Source organism: Vidua macroura, chromosome 3, assembly GCF_024509145.1.
Source record: "Vidua macroura isolate BioBank_ID:100142 chromosome 3, ASM2450914v1, whole genome shotgun sequence".
Classification (NCBI taxonomy): domain Eukaryota; kingdom Metazoa; phylum Chordata; class Aves; order Passeriformes; family Viduidae; genus Vidua; species Vidua macroura.
The window spans coordinates 56,995,026-57,015,436 of NC_071573.1; the positions used below are offsets into that span (position 1 = coordinate 56,995,026).

The 20,411-nt window shown below is 37.9% G+C and overlaps 1 protein-coding gene across 1 annotated transcript in view; it reads left to right on the plus strand.

Moving 5' to 3' along the window:
* The window catches only part of SYNE1 (spectrin repeat containing nuclear envelope protein 1), a 279,385-nt gene that overhangs the window by 208,493 nt on the left and 50,481 nt on the right, over nucleotides 1-20,411 (plus strand). Inside the window, exons 103-117 of the mRNA XM_053974692.1 lie at nucleotides 869-988; nucleotides 2,514-2,714; nucleotides 3,914-4,087; nucleotides 4,537-4,668; nucleotides 7,311-7,507; nucleotides 8,472-8,604; nucleotides 8,985-9,167; nucleotides 9,990-10,139; nucleotides 11,669-11,845; nucleotides 12,449-12,604; nucleotides 15,353-15,508; nucleotides 16,242-16,412; nucleotides 17,009-17,142; nucleotides 18,536-18,740; nucleotides 19,957-20,139. Coding sequence (XP_053830667.1) covers nucleotides 869-988; nucleotides 2,514-2,714; nucleotides 3,914-4,087; nucleotides 4,537-4,668; nucleotides 7,311-7,507; nucleotides 8,472-8,604; nucleotides 8,985-9,167; nucleotides 9,990-10,139; nucleotides 11,669-11,845; nucleotides 12,449-12,604; nucleotides 15,353-15,508; nucleotides 16,242-16,412; nucleotides 17,009-17,142; nucleotides 18,536-18,740; nucleotides 19,957-20,139 — 2,472 coding nt within the window. The remainder of the gene's footprint in view (nucleotides 1-868; nucleotides 989-2,513; nucleotides 2,715-3,913; nucleotides 4,088-4,536; nucleotides 4,669-7,310; nucleotides 7,508-8,471; nucleotides 8,605-8,984; nucleotides 9,168-9,989; nucleotides 10,140-11,668; nucleotides 11,846-12,448; nucleotides 12,605-15,352; nucleotides 15,509-16,241; nucleotides 16,413-17,008; nucleotides 17,143-18,535; nucleotides 18,741-19,956; nucleotides 20,140-20,411) is intronic.

Sequence of the window (20,411 nt, forward strand, 5' to 3'; positions counted from 1 at the left end):
AATTGTTTGTTTCAGAAAATCTCCCTTGGCTGATAAAGCATTCAGATTTAAAAGCATTGCTGCTTGTTCAATATATGGTCAGGAAAGTAGAAATAAAGCCCTTAATCAGCCTGGTGACTTCAGTTGCATGAAGTGGCAGTTTAGTGACTGTATTGTGCAAACTCCATGTTGCTGAAAGGCAGGAGTTCTACTTCACATACATAGTTTAAAAATATTTGGATAGGAAGCTTCCAGGAAGGGCCTCAACAAAGCACTTTGAGTACAGGAATCTACCTTGCACTTTTAACTTTGTTATAATCTGCATGTGTTATTTCAGCAGAGACCTAGGGAAGCAAATTCCAGTCTGTGTTCTTAAATTGTAGTTTTCCAAGTGCAAAAGGGGAGGTACAAGTAACTTTAGCCCCATCCAAGTCTTGAAAGGGAACTACACAGAGCTCTTTGCTTTCATACATGGGTTCTGCTGTGATGGTTGTTTATTTGGTGCTCAGAGATAACAGGAATGACTGTTAATAAAAAAAATTCTTTAAATGGCATTGTTACATTAAAAAAAATTATTTTTAGCCTCTACTGTATAGTTAAAAACATGGAAATTCATAGCTAAGTTTGGTATGAAAAGTACTAAGCATAGTATTTTATATGATACTAAAACAGCTTGTTATTAAAAAATAATAATGATATGCTTATTTAACTTTAAGAATAAAACTGGGCTCTCCCAACTTTTAATTAATATGTTTCCTTCATAGCATCCTTTAAAATTTCAATACATTGAAGGTGTGATTAGTACTGCAAGCAGAAAATATCTGATCATAGGGCAGCTACACTACTGTTATTGAAACTTAAAACTAAGCAATGTAATTTTCATGTACAGGTCATACTGCAGACAGAAGAAGGTTTAAAGGAACTAGATGCTGGAATCAATGAATTAAAGAAGCGTATAGACAAGCTACAAATTGACCAACCTTCTGTACAAGAGTTGTCTAAGATCCAGGTATTGTTCATTAGTTCCATCCTAGACCTGTCCATCCTATCACCTTTCTCACCTGTGTTATCAAAGGAATGCTTCTTTTTATTTTTCATCAAGCAGTTTAGGAAAAGGGATTTTAAGGCATTTCAGTGTGGTGATGTGCATAAAAGATTGTGTTCTATCTGATTCACCTAGTTTTACAATTTTGCCTCTTCAGATTTTCTAACATCTCTGATATTAGCAATATTAATTGTAAAAACCATGTTTTCTACAAAGCCATGTTTTCTGTCTCATCCACTCCCTTTTCACACAGATGACATTAAGCATGTAAACATAAATTTGTCTGCTGAAGGTTCATCCCTGTTCTCACCAGAGTCTCATGACCTGTGGTTGAGTACTGTCATATCTGTCATTCAAAGCAGGAAGGGGGTAAAGGAGGATGGAGAGTGAAGTGAGACCTGAAACTGGATATGTTCTGCTTTTGCTAGAGCACCTGACATGTTAATACATGTGGGCAATTGATCCACAACTTCTGTAAACCTGTTGATAAAGTCCTTTTTGAGCAGTTTGCCTGATGCAGGGGAATGCTTGAGGAAATATCAAGGAGAAGGTTTATGAATGAATTCTACCATTTACAATGACATAATAAATTGGAAGCAAATAAAATAGCTGAAACTGGACCATAAACTTATCAAGCCAACTAGACAGTGATATCAATTAAAAATTAATGACTAAGAAATAAATCACTAAGAAATGTGTCTTTTGCCCAGTTCTTTATCCTTTTGGTCTTAGTGCCTCCTCCTTGTTTGTTTGGTTTTTTTGTTTTGTTTTGTTTTTTAGTTTGGTTTTTATTTTTTTTCTCAGTTTATGTGCCATTATGTTCCCCCTCCCCTTCATTTCAGTTTTTAGAAAAGCCTTCCTTTGGCTTTTTCTGACAGTTTTGCTTCTCACAATTTTCTGTTTAAGGCTGGGAGAGCCAGCTGTAGTCTGAGGGTGGGCACTTTATTGTAGCACTGGATGATCGTAGAGATATTTTGGTTGTTGGAATGTCTTGTATAGATCAAAAGTGTGGGCTTGTTTTGGTTTTTACAGTAAGTTGTATGTATCTTGGTTGCTACCAGTAAGATTCTGGGGAAGGAGAAGGAAACAAACCTGACTTTGAGATGCCTATGGTCTGTATCCATGATGGAATCCATGCAATCCTCTGCATTATAAAAAGTAAAATGTAAACAGCATCTGCATTGCATGGTAGCCACTGATTTTTGATGCATTAAGCCAAACCTTTGCTACTTACGTAAGCCTTTGGAATTCTGCTATTTTTTCCCCAAATGCATGTACTTTAAAGAGTTGCAGGTCTTGCTTATTTTTTCTGTCTTTAAACGGTGAGTTAATTTATCATTGAAGTCAGTATATCTGCAAACTCTTTTTGAGCTGGAAATAAATGTTATTCTGCCAGTATTCCCAGAAAGTACAGGGACAGTTAGGCTGCTTCTAGGAAGACCTGTAAGGTGTGAAATACGAATTACCATTGCTGCCCTTTGCCCCCCAGGATAAGTATGATGAGCTGCTGATGATCATTGGATCCAGGCGGAGTGATCTGAATCAGAATATGGCTCTGAAGAGGCAGTATGAGCGGGCTTTGCAGGACCTGGCTGACCTGGTAGAAACAGGCCAAGAAAAAATGGCTGGTGACCAAAAAATGATTGTTTCTTCCAAGGAAGAGGTTCAGTCACTGCTTGAAAAACATAAGGTAAGAAACCAGGACATATTTCAGGACTAGTAATGACTGTAAGCTTGTTGTCATGGTTTAGCCCTAGCGGGAAACTAAGAACCACATAGCTGCTTCCTCCTTATGTGTTCCTTCCTTGGGGAGAAGGAGAATCAGAAAGAAAAGGTAAGCCTTGTGGATTGAGAGATGAATACTACTACTAATAGCACTAATAAAAATATTTGCAATAGTCAATATAACTGTAATGGGAAGGTGAGAGAGAAATAAACACAAGAGAAATAAATAAATTATGTCCAATACTGTTGTTCACCATCTCCTGACCAATAGCCAACCTGTCCCCAAGAAGAAATCAGCAGCTTCCAGACAACTCCCCCCTCCCCAGTTTATATACTGAACATAATGCTCTATTGTATGGAATATCCCTTTGGCATGTTCAGGTCAGCTGTCCTGACCATGGTCCCTCCAGGTTCCTCATGCACTGCCTCAATGGCAGAGCAAGGGAAGCTGAAAAGTCCTTGACTTGATGTAAACACTACTCAGCAACATCAGTGTGTCATAAACATTATTCCCATAGTAAAGCTAAAACACAGTACTGTACCAGCTGCTAAGAAGAAAATGAACTCTATCCCAGCTGAAGCCAAGACACTTATGAAGAGCAAATTGCTAACCTTCTGTTCCTAAATATTCAGGAGGTTTTCAGAATGGTGGGCCAGACTGTATTTTAAATTGCAGCCAGTGAACTGTTCTGAAAGACTGTTTCAAATGCTTTGTTGAAGGCATTTTCTTCATTATTCTAATAACAAGTTTCTAGTATTGTCCTATCATGCTACATAGCAATTTCATCCACCACTCCATTTATTTTCAACAGAAATTTACATTTAGTAATAGCATCCACAAGTAGGACAAGTATTTTTCACATTTTCATTAGGCAGAAATTTTTGGGGTTGTTTATCTGATTTAAGCAGGTTTTGTTTATGGAACTAGGGTCAGGATGGAATTTGTGTGGAAAGAATGACTGACTCCTTTCTTTGAATAGACCAGTGTCTTTAAATTATGTTGGATTTTGTGAAATGTTGTGAAGTGAAAGCTTTACCTAATTCTCTGTAGATACTTGATTGTATTGCTTATGTCTTAAAATGTTTTTTTAGTGGTAATGAATTGAGTAACAATTGCACTTTCTCTTTTCTATTCTCCCTTTCCCTCACATCTGAATTTTTCAGGAATATTTTCAAGGGTTGGAGTCTCACATGATCCTGACAGAAACACTTTTTAGAAAGATGAGTAGCCTTGCCCTCTTGAAGGAAACTCAGTCACATTCGGAGATAATGACACGAGCTTCAGCTGTATTAAAGCTGGCTCATAAACGAGGTGTGGAGCTGGAATACATTCTAGAGGTGAGAATTTCTGTGGCCTTTTCTATACTTCCATTGTGATCAACCACCAGGATATTCTATAACGCTGATTTCCTGTGCTTGGACAGAATTGATGAGCATCAGTCCATTTTGTCATACACACAAAGCACTGATAGACTACATGTAGTCTTTTCTATTTAACTGTTGTGACCTTAGGGTGGCACAAGTTATGTTCCTCTAAGTCTAAAGAGCTGCTTAGCTTTAGCTGGTTAAGGAGAGCATGACAATTTTATCCATGTGTTCTTACCAAAAATTGAGCTTGTCACAGGGATGGTGTCCTTTTACAGGTCCACTGGACATTTGTGCTGTTATTTCTGTACTTTCCAACCATATAGGTTGGAAAGCTGTAGGACTTCAGATAAAAAAAAAAAAAGTAATAAAATTTCTAGATACCCAGATTCACCATATACATGGATAATTTGTGCTTGTAGACCTGGATGCATCTGGATGAAGACTACCAGGAGCTCACCAGACAGCTGGAGTCTGTTGAAGGAAATATCCCCATTGTTGGTTTGGTAGAAGAGACAGAGGACAGACTTAGAGACCGGATTACACTTTTTCAGGTTGGTGTTTTGTAGACATTCTCTGCAGAAAAGAGAGGTTGAAGGGATCTCTTGACAGTTATCTAGTCCAGCCACCCGCTTGAAGTATTACCGTTGTCACGGGCTGGATCAGCAACAGCTCAAAAGTAGGAGATCCCACAGCTGACCATGGGACCTGTTGCAGTCCTGCACCAAGACCTCCTGTAAAAGGTTTTCTGTAATGTCCAGTCAGTAACATCAACTTTCGGCTTGTCACCATTGTCCTTTTCATATAGCGTGGCACTACTGAGGAGAATCTATTTCTGTCATCTTTTTAATTTTACCTCAAACAGCTGTAGATCTTTGTTAGACTGGCCTTTGTTTGCCAATCTAAAAGCAAGCATATTTCCTGCAGCCTCTCTGGGAAGGGCATGTGCTCTAGGTCCCTAAATAACTTAGTAGTTCTATACCGGACCCTGACTACTTCCTTCTTCCTCAGCTCAGTGAGACATGGGTCAGAGCACAGTCAGATGGAGTAGACTTGGCCTCATCAGCACCACCTAGATGAGGATAATGAAATAACTTCATCTGGTTTTCACAGTCCTAATATAGGCCGGTGCTGTGGCTTGCTTGATAAGCTGCCAGGTTAAACATACTACCAATTTCCTTCCTGACCTGTACTGAGATACAGCTAGTCAGCCCAAGGTGCAGACATTGCATTTCTTCAGCCTTCCAAGGTTTCTGCTGTCTCCAACCTCAAGTTTAATAAAGAATCTCTGGAATCAGTCTGCCATTTTTTGTCCCAACCACTCTCCCTACATTAGTGTCATCCATAGATTTACTGAGGGAATGCTGTCTGCCGTTAAGGTGTTGAAGGTATTTGGGTTAAAATACCAGTAATCTCTGGAGTGCTCTGCCCATTGCAACCTGCCAGCCAGGCATCAAGCCTTTGATTACTAGCATTGAGACTGGTAATGCAGGTCATTTTCAGCCCACCAAACAGTCCATTTATCCAGCCTGAGCTCTCTCTGCTGCTAGAGGAGGGTCTTGTTGGAGATGCTGTCAAAGGCCATGCTGAAGTCAGTCTGATCCACAGAGACAGTAATTCTGTTATAAAAGGCTGTCGCCTCGTGGTCGCCTCGCGGTCCTTTTTGTCACTGAAAATGGAATCCAGGAGGATTTGCTCCATGATCTTTCCAGAGAGCAAGGTGAGGCTGAACAGCCTGTGGTTCCTCAAACTTCCTTCCTTCCCAAATGCAACAAGTAGTTTAAATACCGTTTTTCTACAACATCCTGTTTCTTTGGTCTAGTGGTTTGTTTTTGTCTCCTTATACTAGACATTTTAGTTTTCATTCTCTTTTTTGTTTTACAGAAAAATGTCTGTCAAATTTTTCTTGAAAATTGACTTTGTGTTGTCATCTTTTTGGTTATTTTACCAGACAACTTTCTGCTTTTCGTATGGCATGAGGACAATTAAAGCAATCTGTTGTGTAGTTGTTTTGGTTTTGTTTGATGCTAGGCATTGTTTATTTTTGTCCTGACCCTAAATTAGTTTTCTTCTTTTTTTTTTTCAGTTACATAAACTAGGTTGCTCAAATCCAGATTCTTGTATTCCATTATGTCATAGATTTTATTAATTGGCCACATTTAGCTTTAAAATCCATCATAATAAATTTATTATTATCTTAAATTTTTTTAAGCCTCTGTCTAGGATTTTTTTTGTATATATGTTATGTGTAAATACACAGACTCACAAATATATAATTTTTTTAATCTATTAAAAACTATTTTTGTGAAAGAGGAAGTAAGAGTGATAGAAAGTTAATATACTCACTATAAGATTGGTAGTTTTGTACCTTTTATATTCAGATTACTTTCATCAGAACTGAAAAATGGGAATGCATGTACATTTTATCCTCAACCTTATATTAATGTACAAGATGTTTTTAAAATCCATACTATTTGGGTAATGATAGTGGAATTTAAAAGGTATATTTGCCCACATGTGCAAATTATTTAGTCATCCACAAGTCACCATTTAAATTAAATCTGTCTCAGTTCCAGGTTCATTCTGGATTATAGCATTAAGAACTTTTCCTTTTTCATTACCTTTTTTGCTTTCTTGTGCAATAAAAATTGGTCTCTGTGTTCAGGGGTTTGGATGGATGGGGTGATCTTCTGTTTTGTAGCCTTGAAGAGCAGGAGGGTAGATCAGTAAAAGAGTGAGATGTCCAGAGAGCTGAAGATAGGCATTGGAAGGGCTGAAGAGGAACCACTGTTAATAATTTTATATTGGACATCTTTAATGTTCATTGCAGTAGATGGTAGGTTTTCAGCAGATCGTAAATTAGTTCCGGTATTTTTAATCAATTTCTATTAGAAATGGTGTTGCCCCACAAAGGTTCTTTTCAAGTTTAGGATATCTACACAAAGAAGGAGTTCATCATAAGGAGGAACCAATAGACATATTGACATGATTGGGTTTGTGGCAACATGTTCAGCTTTTGAGCAGATTACTGCATGATGATTCTTGGGGAGCTCTAGAGCTGCAGCAGAGGAAAAAATCGATGTTCTGTGGTAACACAGGATATGCAACAAATTGCAGTAAAAGGAAAGTAAGAAAGTGTGAGAAAGTGTGGTAGAAGAGACCTGCAGTTATCTAACCATCTCCTCTGTCATTACAGCATCTGAGATCTAACCTGACTGAATACCAGCCTAAGTTATACCAAGTGCTAGATGATGGGAAGAGGCTCCTTTTTTCTGTTAGCTGCTCAGAACTGGAAGGTCAACTGAACCAGCTAGGAGAACACTGGTTAAGTAACACCAGCAAAGTCACCAAGGAGCTTCACAGGCTGGAGACAATACTGAAGCACTGGACAAGGTAATGCTGATGTAATGGTATGGTAATGCTGATGTAATGGAACTTTGTATTCAAAGTTCTTCACCTATGCTTTTCAGGTCAAAGCCATTCTGGACCCACACATACTTGATTCAACATTTAAAAGAAAGTACTTTGAGATGTATGTCATAGTTCTACTGCTCTACCATAGCTCTACATAGCTCTACTGCTCTACCATAGAAAATACTCTCTCACTTGTAGTAAAAGATGTAGAAGATAAAAGCTGGTGCAAGGAAATCAGAAAATACTTTCTTAGATGATTAATTTAGAAGCCCTGTGTGCATACAGGTTGATAAGAAAAGTTGTATGCTTTGCTGGGTAACATGAGTAGTCTCAGCATGTTTTAGTCAATGCATTGCAAGTTCTGGGTTCTTGTCTGTGTCATTGCATATATGGAAGGGAGCTTTTGGTACCTTACTAATGTTCATATGCTACTTTTGAAATTAATTATCTAATTGGTATAAAAGCTTTGTCTATGAATCCCTGGCTTATGTGTGGACACTCCTGTTATCTCCTTAGTTGCTTGGCACGTGAAATATGGAGATGATTTCTGAAAAAAAAAAAATTCAGTTTCTGCTCTGAAATACCTTTTGGTAAAGATTTAGGAAGACTGAACCTTCTAATGGAAGTGAAAAGTCTGTTTATGTGCATTGGGTGGGGTTACAGCTTATCCAGAGAGGTTTGGGACCTATTTACTGTCCTTCATTAAACTTTTTTCTAAAGGCAAAAAACTAAGGCAGCATTAGAAATTGTGAGTATAGTGGCTAAAATAGTAACTTCCTGATACCATGCCTGTCCGTAAAATTAAATTATGTTTTTCTGAAATTTGATAAAAATAAAATTTCAAATCTGGCATTCAGTATCTTCCTCTAACACAGGAAAGACTGCTCAGTGGGAGGCAAGGAGTGGCAATGACTGTTTCATTCTTCTTTAAACATCTTGCCAGGTATCAGAGCGAATCAAATGAATTGACACAGTGGTTGCAATCTGCAAAGGAGCGACTTGAGTTTTGGAGCCAGCAGTCTCTGACTGTTCCTCAGGAACTAGAAACAGTCCGAGACCACCTGAACTCCTTTTTGGTAAGTTGTTCATGAACCTGGGACACCGGTTTCTCTCCAATTACAATTAAACAGTTTATTAATCAAATGGTTATATTTATTCTTTTCATTGATGAATATGTAGGTAAGCTCTTCTTCAAAAACCTAGTGTTGTATGCACATTAAGCACTTCTTTGCTGCATGCAAGGATTGTAAATCTTGAGGATTCTGAAAACAGAAAAGAGTTTTATGACTGAACAATTTTTTTTTCTAACTTACTCTGAAGTATAGCTGGTGAATACTAATAGGAAGTACATATTTTAAAGGGAAAGGAGGATATTCTTAGCTTTTTGAGATTCTAAAATGCTAAGTAAAATTAAAAAGTACTTAACTATTTCCACAAAAAATGGTTCTGCTTACAGGAGTTTTCAAAAGAAGTGGATACTAAATCATCACAGAAATCTTCTGTCCTGAGTACTGGGAACCAACTCCTCAGGCTTAAGAAAGTAGATACAGCTGCATTGCGTGCAGGATTGTCCCATATTGAAACCCAGTGGACAGAGCTTCTCACACAGATCCCAGCAGTACAAGAGAAGTTACACCAGGTAAGAAAGCCAGTGATGGCCTTTGACATTCCAGAAAACTAAGACTGTACAGTTGGCATTGACTAGCTGCTTCCTTTCTGAGTTTGTCCATAAGAAAAAATTATTCCTATTTTATTGTGGGAAAGTTTATGCTTAGTTTCAAATCCTGCCTGTATAGTAAGCATCAGTGTTAGTTTCAGACTATCATAGTTACATTTGTTAAATTTTAACCAAAGAACAGGTGAGGGTTTTTTCAACACATTGGTATGCTCTCTGGAAAAAGGGATTTCACATCCTTGTGCCCTGTCAGGTTTTGGTAGTGGTTTTGTTCAAATTGAATAGGTTATTTTTAAATCTGTGAAAGACAAAATAGATCTAAAAACACTCTTGATTTTTGCTAGTATGTGTAGGCATAGGATACTTTTGGTTGTGTAGTTTTGGGGCTTTAATGCTATACTGCTGAACTTAGAGAATTATACTGGTTGAAAAGTTGTCTTAATATATAGTTGCTAGGGGGTTATCATTGTAAGCTGTTGCTTTAGTTTATAACTTAGAATGTTCTCAGAGTTAGTAATAACTTTGTGATTTACAGGGAGAGAGGAAGGGTCACAAATCTTAGCTGAGTCTGTGGTAGTAAACAAAACAATGTCATTCTGTAGTTCTCTGAATTGTCTTGTAATGCAAAGTACATGTGTCCACCTAAAATTGTCATAGAACATATTCTTGAGTAATTAAATGCAGGCAAGCAGTACTCTATCAACTACTGAAACTGTGTTAATGCAAAGCAAGGAATTCTTATCCATTTTCTTCACAACACAAGTTCAAAGTCTGTTATCTCAACAGCTCCAGATGGACAAAATTCCTTCTCGCCATGCCATCACTGAAGTTATGAGCTGGATTTCGCTGATGGAAAATGTAATTCAGCAGGATGAAGAAAATATAAAAAATGTAGTAGGACAGAAAGCAATTCAGGGTTATGTCCAGAAGTACAAGGTACTGAGTGGAAATATTATTCATTTTCCTTTTGAATTATCCCCATTATTACTACAATTAAATATATAGGAATATGTAAAATACAAGTGATTTAGGGGGAAAAAATTCACCAACTTTGTATAGTGGTTGGAATTGTATGCAAGTTAGAACTGCGAAATATTTGATACTGTGGAAAAGAAGCCAAAATTACTTTTACTCTGCTGTTTACTTATGGCAGAAATATAATTTTTAATATGCTTACCTTAATTTCTAGGAAAATCCAAAGCAATACGCACATTATTAAACCTTATTAGATCTGCCAAAGTGAATGCAGTACTCTAGGCAGGGTCTTGCAAGAGCAGAACAAAGGGGCAGAATCACCTCCCTCTTTCTGCTGGCCATTCCTCTTTTGAAGCAGCCCATGATGCAGTTGGCCTTCTGGGCTGCGAGCGCACGCTGTTGGCTTATTTCCAGCTTTTTAAACATGAGAACTCCCAAATCCTTCTCTGCAGGGCTGCTCTCAATGAGTTCATCTCCCCAGCCCAGGTGCAGCACCTTGCACTTGGACTTGTTGAACTTCATGAGGTTCTCATGGGCCTAGTTCTCAAGTTTGTCCAGGTCCCCTGGATGCTGTCCCATTCTTTAGTTGTATCAACTGTGCTGCTCAGCTTCATGTCCTCTGCAGACTTGCTGAGGATACATTTGATCTTACTGTGTCGTTGATAAAGGTATTAAAGAGCACTGGTCCCAGAATAGAGCCCTGAGGGACACCACTCATCACCAGTCTCCACGTGGACACAGAGCCATGGACCAAAGCTCTCTGGCTGCATCTATCCAGCCAAATCCCTATCCACAGAATAGTCCACCCTTCACACCCATGTCTCTCTAATTTGGAGAGAAGGATGTAATTTGGCACTGTGTCAAAAGACTTACACAATTCTAGGCAGATAGCATCAGTCCGTCTTCTCTTGTTGGCTGGTGCAGTCATTCCATATAAGGCCACTGGACTGGTCAGGCACAGTCTGCCCTTAGAAAAGCTGTTCTGGCTGTCTTGGATCACATCCTTGGCTTGTATGTGCCTTAACATTGCTTCCATGAGGATCTGTTCCATGATCTTCCCAGACACAGAAGTGAGGCTAACCAGTCTGTAGTTCCCCGGATCTTCCTTTCTTCCCTTTGTAAAGATAGGAGTGATGTTTCCCCTTTTCCAATTATTGGGTATTTGCCTGACCACCATGACTTTCCAAATATGATGGAAAGTAGGTTGGCAACAGCATCAGTCAGCTCCCTCAGGACCCTGGGGTGCATCTCATCAGGTCCCATAAACTTGTGCCTATTGAACTTCATCAAGTGGTTCTGAACCTGCTCTTTTCTTACAGTGGAAGGGACTTGTTTTCTAATTCCTGGCCAATTGCTAAAAAACCCTTCTAGTTGAATTGTGATAAAGATGTTGCTGTTGAACATTTTTCCTCTGTTTTGCAGGAAGGTGAGAAGTTGTGATACTTACGTGCTGCTTTGTTTATTCTGTTTTGTTTTTTTTTTTTTCCTAGGGTTTCAAGATAGATTTAAATTGCAAACAGTTGACTGTCGACTTTGTGAACCAATCAGTGCTTCAAATCAGCAGCCAGGATGTTGAAAGTAAACGCAGTGACAAAACTGATTTTGCAGAACAGCTCGGAGCAATGAACAGACGTTGGCAGATCCTGCAAGGCCTGATAACTGAAAAGGTAAAGAAAAAAACCTAACTGTTCTGGAGTGAACTTCCAAAATGCATAGAACAGTAAGATTATAGTGGTTGGAAGCCTTGGCAGGTCACCTAGGTCAATCTACTGCTCAAACAGAGCTAATTTTACCGTTAGATCAGAGGGGACTTGGCCATCTGAATCTTGAAAATTTCCAAGGATAGATTCCACAAACTCTTCTGGGTAGCTGATTCGTGCTTAACCACTCTGGTGAGGGACAAGTTTTTGTCTTGTTCCCAGTCAGGATTTCCCATGTTGCAACTTGTGACTGTTATATCTTCTCCTTTTATTGAATATCTCCCAGAATAGTCTGCCTCCACTTTTCCAATGCCTCCCTATAAGGAGTGGACAGCACAGTGAGATGATTCCTTTGCCCTCTTTTCCCCAATCTTAATGAAGCCAGGGTTATTATTAATTCTATTAAAAATACTAGATATATTTAGATTTGAATGTAGATACTGTTTTTAAATTCTGAAAGCACTGAATTCCAAGAAGGCACTACTTTGCATTGGTCTTCAATGATTTATATAATTGACCCAACAGTAAAGATAATTGTATGAGAAAGTATATACTAATTTTTCTTTGCAGATCCAGCTCTTGGAAAGTCTGCAGGAATCCTGGACAGAATATGAAAATAACGTGCAGTGCCTAAAAACTTGGTTTGAAACCCAAGAGAAGAAGCTGAAACAGCAACAAAAAATTGGAGACCAGGCTTCAGTGCAGAATGCTTTGAAAGACTGTCAGGTAATGTATACTTATAAATAACAGTGTTCTCTTTCCAAGAGTTTGAAACTACACTTGATGAATCCATGCGAAATCTTCATATTGGTGAAGTCAGAAGACTCAACTCTTCTTGACTTCAGTAAAGAAGAGATTTCATTCCTAAGGTGCCAGCAATAAAAGAGGAAGGAGCCGTAATGTCTCAACGTTTCGTAAGACCAACTAAAGTCATCGTTATTTTTACACTGGACATTTCAAAGCATGCCAGGCATACTGAACTAGAAGACTGTCAAAGGAACATGTTGTCACATCTGTTTAGCCAGTCTTATGTTTTTTTTCTCCCTTTTCAATATCTTTCCTCCATGCCCCACTTTTTTCTATTCTTTTTCTATCTCATGTGTTCCACCTGACTATTCAGAGAAAAATGCTATAATCCAAGGAAGTTTTATGCTTTCATTCAGAAAGCTGGGAATTGTTTCTTGTTTTTTTTTTTTTCCAAATCTATAACTATCCAGAAAAGGAAAGAGGGTCATGATTATGATGTGCAAAGGTGAGATGAGGCAAAGTGCAGCTATACATAATGCACATAAGTTCAAAACCACCACAGTTTTTCACATGGAATTCATACAAGGATGACACAGCAGTGAACTGGGTATCACAGTTGTCTCTGAACATCTTACTCAGAGCAGCACGTATTTAAATAGTAAGAAGCTTACCTCTGGAACTGTTAGGCTAGAGTTAAAGCTTACAGGTGTATAGGCAGAACAGATACTTTTGAATTTATAGACAAGACTTCCACACAATATCAGCATCACATAATTTTTGTTCAAAATAATTTGTCCTACCGGATACCATATAATAAATTTCATGCCAGATCAAATTAAAACTCTGTCAGGTCAACTGAATGCACAAAATCTTGGTGTTCTCATCCCCATAAAAGGGATTGAGGAAGTGTGTTTATATTTATGTGTCTCTCCTGCATGAATTTAATTAATGGGACAAATGTAATCTAGCATTCATCTCTTCATAAAGAGATCAGCTGTAAATTGAAATGAAATGTATAAAAGAATTTGCTCTATATTCACCAGTATATTAAACCCATCTTTGTTTCTGTAAAGGCAAGTAGGGTGGTTAGGCCAGATATGTTGGAGGTCAAATTTTTTTCTGAAATTGTTGACCTGAGTTTTCAGCCTGTCTGAAGTGCTTTTTCTTAATTCAGGTATCTTTGGCTTCAGCACAATAAACCCATACAACTGAAGCAAGGGTAATTTAACATAGCCTGACATAATCAGCAGTCTGTGCTTGGCTGGAGTTCAAAGCTGAATCTAATTTATCACCTTTTTTGTTCCTTTTGGTCAGGGAAGTTAGCAAATACACTTGGGGAGTTATTTATGACTGGCAAGACTTTGATCAGCAGAGAAACAAATTGTTTAAGAAATAACTGTGTCAGACACTCCCAGATATCCGGTTCAACTAGTTCAAAAGCTGGAGTTTATTTTTTAACCAATGTTAGTTGCTGCTTAGTGTCATATTAATAAGTGAAGTTAAACATTTTTCCCGTCATAGGTTAGAAAAAATAATGCATCTTTAATTCAGTTATGAGTTTTAAATTATGAATAAAAAAGCCCTTTGCAAAGAGAACCAGAAATATTTGCTGGTCTTGGTGTTTGCAACATTTCCCCATTCTGAATTTTGGAGCAATCTTGTATAAAGTTAAATGACTTTTTTCAGTACAAAAATCCACTTTTTGGGAAGTAAAATTTATTATGTTCAACTTAGAAGTGTTTGTGTTGTCAGCTGGTTAAAAATTGATGTATTACTCTGGCAGTGCTCTGAAACAAGGTCATGGCTAAATGTTTGAAGAAATGTGAAATAATACAGGAGAAAAAAGGCTGAAAATAAATATTGCCATAAATATGCTCTCACAAATACGTATGTAGACAAAAGCGTGTCATATTTGTGCAGGGATAAATTCTGTTTACTCCAAAAACTTTCCCAACTATCTACAATGTAAAGTCATTGCATTGGCATTGGTTCACTTGTTGTGTTTTGGGTTTCACAGGGAGTGAAATTTGAGAGACATGAGGTTTTAGGTTGACCAGAGTTCTGTTGTATTCTTTTCTTTCTCTGTTGATCTGTTTCTCTCAGTAAGAGTAGGCTTGCAGAAGATGACAAAATAACCTGAGATCACATAGTGTACTAGTAAATGTAGTGGTAACACAAGGTTGCTGTCATGTCACAGGCTGCTTTCTGTATCATACTGACAGGTGAACACAAATCTGTGCTGGTCTGAAGCCTGCAAGCCTTACTGCCCCTCTCTGCTCAGACTCAGTGTTTGTGCTGCCTGAAGCCCCAGAGCTTCCATATGAGTCAGAGCACTGCAGGACTTTCATCAATCTCCCTTAACCATGTTATGAAATTATATAGGTAGTTTCCCACCTAGGAATGGCTATTTTTAAGGAGTTTTCTATTCTTACAAGAAAGTGGAAAGTTATGCAGAGGTTTTATATAGAGGACATACTTCTATTTAAATCAACAACAAACTGCTAGACTTTAAAGGGAACATAAAATATTCAATGAAATTGCTGATAAATTGTGAATGCCTTGAGAATAAAAAGTCAAAATATGCCAGCATGTCTGCTATTTTTTAAACTAAGGAGCTTACAAGCACCTTTTCTAGATTAAGGTATAATTCAGCCAATTAAACAAGCAAAAATACTCAGGTATCTTTTTTTTTCTTTTTTTTTTTTTTTTTTCTTTTTTTTTTTTTAGGAATTAGAAGAATCAATAAAAACAAAGGAAAAAGAAGTAGAAAATGTAGAAAAAGGTGGTCTTTCTTTGGTACAGAACAAGAAAGAAGAAGTCTCTTCTGCTGTTATGAATACACTGCAAGAAATTAACCATTCCTGGGCCAATTTGGATCACATGGTAAAAGAATCCGTAAGGGGAAAATTACAGCTCTAGGAATAAGTCATGGAGGAGAAGGAGAATGAACAGCTGCAGCTAGTGGATTTCTTCTGTGTTGTAGGGGAAGAGATTCTGAATCGTATCCCTCTTTCCATCTCTCTAGCCATCAATCCCCAAGTTTGTGTGTACACACCACATAAAATGGGTATTTCTTGTTTCAACAATTATTTTAGTCATTGTAATTAAAGCTTTTTCGATGCTTCCTGATATTTAATGTAAAGGTGCCAAATTATCTTCAAATTATCTTCAAGCCCATAGGTCTCACAGAATAGGGAAGAGATCAGCATTGATTTTCAGCTTTCAAAGTTTGATTGACATCTCCCTGCCTTCTCAGAAGGAGTGCAGTGTGTTAGTGCTAGCCTCTCTACTGATTTCCATAGGCTGATTTCCCTGTCTTAGGGATATATGTAGTCTCAAGAAATTTCTCTTGATCCTGCTTTAGACCAAAGTAAAATGAATTTTGACATCTTCACAGTCCCTTCCATCCAACCTTTATAAAATGAAGTAGAACTTTATACAGTTCCCAGTGTAAGCCCAGCTGATGGTTGTACAAAACTTCATTATCCAATAGGTTTAAGATTAGGCATTTAGGGCAAGAAACATGTGAGATCCAAAGGAAGAGAACAATTTAAAAAATCCCAAATAGCTTGAACGCTTTTAATTTACTTTTGTGTTTATTCACTCCTCCTTCCAGGTGAGCCAACTGAAGATATTGTTGCAATCTGTTCTTGATCAGTGGAGCATTTACAAAGTGGCTTATGAAGAACTGAACAGTTACCTGACAGAAGCCAGATACTCTTTGTCCCGTTTTTATCTTCTTACTGGTTCTCTGGAAGCTGTGAAAGTCCAAGTTGATAAACTTCAGGTGAGAAGAGTTAATTTTGTCTGACATTGCATGGATGCAGATAACTATAGGTTTTGGCTTGTAAGAAGTAGAAGACATTCTAGCACATTAAAATCATATTACATTAAGAGAACACATTATAAACCAGCCACTGCATGTTTCATTTTGCAGAAAAATTAATTTGGGATAGTTTTTTTCTTTTTAGATTTTTGATGTTCTTTATAATGTTGAGCCATACCATCAAATTGTTACAAGTTTTGAAATCATGCTAATGGCCATAAAAACTAAAGTTTCTCTTGCTACTTCATCAGGCTTCAGAGCTACAGTTGCATGTTGAGATCACATTTTTAGCCCCCCACCAACCATGCAGTAGATAGATGATCAAAGAAAATAATGTTCCAGGAGCTGAGGCACTCACATGACCAAGTAATTTACCATTGTAAAAAAAGCGTATTAGAGCATATTTATATTAAACAACTTATTTATATGAAACACATGAAATCACATTTTCATTCATAATCTAATGCAATTGATGCATACTATTTTGAAATGCTTCTACATCGTGGAATTTTATTTACTCATGGTTTTGTTTTGTTTCATTATTATTCTACTTTAAGAGCCTACAAGATGAATTGGAAAAACAAGAGAACAGCTTACAGAAATTTGGTTCTGTGACCAATGAATTGTTGAAAGAATGTCACCCACCAGTGACTGAAACACTTACCAACACTTTGAAAGAAGTGAATATGAGGTAGACAATGTCTTTGTGTTGAACTTTAATTTCAGTAGCAAATCTGCATTTATCCATTATCCAGTTTTCCATTATCCCTATTTTTCTTATATTTTGTTATTTTAAGTTCCTGGGGTCACGAGGGGCTTATTGGAACAGGCAGGATTATCCCTTTTGCCAAGGACTGGAGTAAAACTGTCTCATTTACTGCTCATAATAAATTACATACCTTCTCCAGTTAGCATTTGGGCATTAATGTCAGTAGTTTTACTCTGTCCTTGACTGCCAAGATTCATAAGTACCATGCTGGAAAATAATACTGCACTTCAAATTTGAGAACTATATCTGAAAACTTTGTTTGCAGTGTTTCAATGGTTTGCATCATCTTTCTCAAATTTTAGGTTGCTATTTCTACTTGTAGGAAGGGCATCATAGACAGGAAGATCTAAGCCCCTCATCAGTACCTTGGCAAACAGCTTCCTCAGCTTTGAATTCAGGCAAGAACTAGTAAAAGGGTTTACTCAGATACAGGAGGGAGGATCCAGGAGGAAAAAGATAGTTTGGTGGAAAGCTGGGAATCTTTTTGAAAACAGAATCACACTGAATTTATTTTAATCTGTGTTCAGTCCCGTCCTAGAAACTGGAAGTGGGAGGAGGGAAGATACCATAAAAATTAACAGTTTCAATGATGACTGGCAGAATTTTTGCTCCAAAACCATTGCTTTTCATCATATAATAATAATTGATAAATACTGTTATTTTCTTTGATAAGGAAATAATTAAGCAGTTTGGTGACTACGAGCACATTTGAGAAAGCATGTGTTCCTGGTTGCTATTAGAGAAAAAAAAATCACTGGAGAATTATTATAGGAAAGAATTTAAAGGGAGACTAGATATTTAATTGGATAATAGAAATATAAAGATTTTTAATATGTCTGGGAGTATTTTACAAGTGAGTTGCACAGAGCTTTATGACTAAATACTGCATCAGATTTTGGGAGAAAATGGCAGGAGAAGAAATGATGTCTTATTTACAGCTGTTCTGGTCCTCTTAGGCCCTTACAGGAATCTGCTATTGGCAGTGTGTGGTTAGCTCAGTGATGCTGAGGGTACTAAGTGGAAATAGCAGAAGGTTCACTACAAAAAGTGTGCTGCAGCTCTGACCACCAGCATTAACAAACAACATCCAAGATGTAGCACACATCACACACATTGTGACAGCTCAGAACAGCCTGGTTTGGTATTGAAACAGAAATTCCTTGGTATGGTATTATTTTCACCAAATGTCTGGATCTTGATTATTACCAAATTTTTTTGAAGTCAAGAGACCATGGGGAATAGCAGAGAGAAAGAGGGACACAGATTGTTATTGTGGATTCCCAGGCTTCGATCGCTCACGCAGTCTCGTCCCCAGGTGGAACAACCTCCTGCAGGAGGTTGCAGAGCGGCTGCGTGCCAGCAGGGCCCTGCTCCAGCTGTGGCAGAGGTACAAGGACTGCTACCAGCAGTGCTCTTCCACGGTCCACCAGCGAGAAGAGCAGACCAATGAACTCCTGAAGACTGCAACCAGCAAAGACATTGCTGATGATGAAGTTACTTCTTGGATTCGGGACTGCAATGTATGTTCAGTTAAGCTTTGCAGCTTTTTTCAGCTCTGTGGGCTAAAAAAAGAATCTCAAGAGGCTCTCCATTGCTAAACTCTGTAGTTGGTGTTTTCGAATTTTGTATAATACATATTCCATTTTATTGATGCAGCCTAGGCAAAGGAGACAGCTGTATGTCTGCTACCCAAATGTCATGAGTGTCTCTAAATTTTGATCCCTCCATTAGTTGTTGTTACATTGTTTCAGAAGCTTGTATCTAAAGTCTTCTGTCTGGAGAAGGTGGATAAATTGCATCATTTGATTCAGTCTTATGTTCCTGCTTAATGAAGGTATTCATGCTTGGGAAAGTATCTCTGCCAAGTCTTTGTGGGTCCTTATAATTGAACAAAACTCAAAATCCTTTGACTATATTCCCACCAATCAAGACTGTTCACATTTTCAGAATGATGGAGACGTCTTTATTCTTCCTTATGGAAGGACAACATTATCTCTGAAACCTTGAGATTCTTCCTTTTTCAAGATTGCCTCTCAAGGCAGCAGAATAATTTATCTCCTCTCTGTGCTTACATTTTGGTTCTTTTGAGCTTAAGTTAATGTTAAGTGTCATTGGCCAAAAAAAATAAAATATTAATTGTCTCAATGTAAGGAAAACAATTACAGTGAGAAAAAAAATGTTAGTGTTTAAAAAATAAACATGTTCATGATCTTCTGGAGCATTTTCTGCCATGATCAGGCACCATGGACTGGCAATTAAAATTGTTTGGTACAAATAATTTATTTCCTGGTGTCCCATTCTTTTAACAATTGTGTTACATCATTTACAAAAGTTATTTTTTCAGCCCTCCTAATAAATCATAGCAGGAAGAAAAGGGAGGCCTACACCTGAATCAATTCACAGAGAGGGCTGCCACTGCTTAGGACCATCATGTCAGTAAACAAAAGGTTTCTTTCAACAGTTATTGCCTCATCAAAACTCAGGCTTGCTCAAAGGTAGTTGAGCACTGTCTTTCTTCTATTCCTTTCCTTACAGGTTCTTGATATATCTTGTTTTTTATTCTTCAAGTCATACAGAATGTAACTGAAAAGTTTGACATTGAAATGCAGTAGTAAATTAAAGTTTTCCTTACAGTGCCTGAGTTCAGTCATTTCATTCTTCTTTAAATCAGGGGATGATGATACCACCAGAGTGTCAGGTTAACTGTTCATTTCCTTATTCAATGTGTTGCAACAGGATGTACTCACGGATTTGAAAACAGCACAGGAGTCTCTGGTTGTTCTTCAAGAACTGGGGGAGGAGCTGAAAAGCCAGGTGGAGGCTTCAGCAGCAGCAGCCATACAGTCTGATCACCTCTCTCTGAACCAGAATCTGTCAGCCCTAGAACAGGCTCTCCGCAAGCAACAGGCTGCACTTCAGGTATGCAGACAGTGTTTACAATCCTCAAATGTGATCATCCTGTGGTCCCTGAAAACACAGAAATTAGCTAAATCTGCCTGGGAAAAGAGGGTAGTGTTACCTGTTAGACAGCTTTTCCTAGACTTCCCTGGAAGCCAAAGCTGAGAGTACAAAATATGCTCAGGTCCAAAAAGAGACCTCCTAAGAAGGTCCAAATTCTGGGATAAGGATAGCAGACCTCATGCAGGAAAACATCTGTCTGGAATGCCAAGTTGGCTGTGTTTTCAGCACAC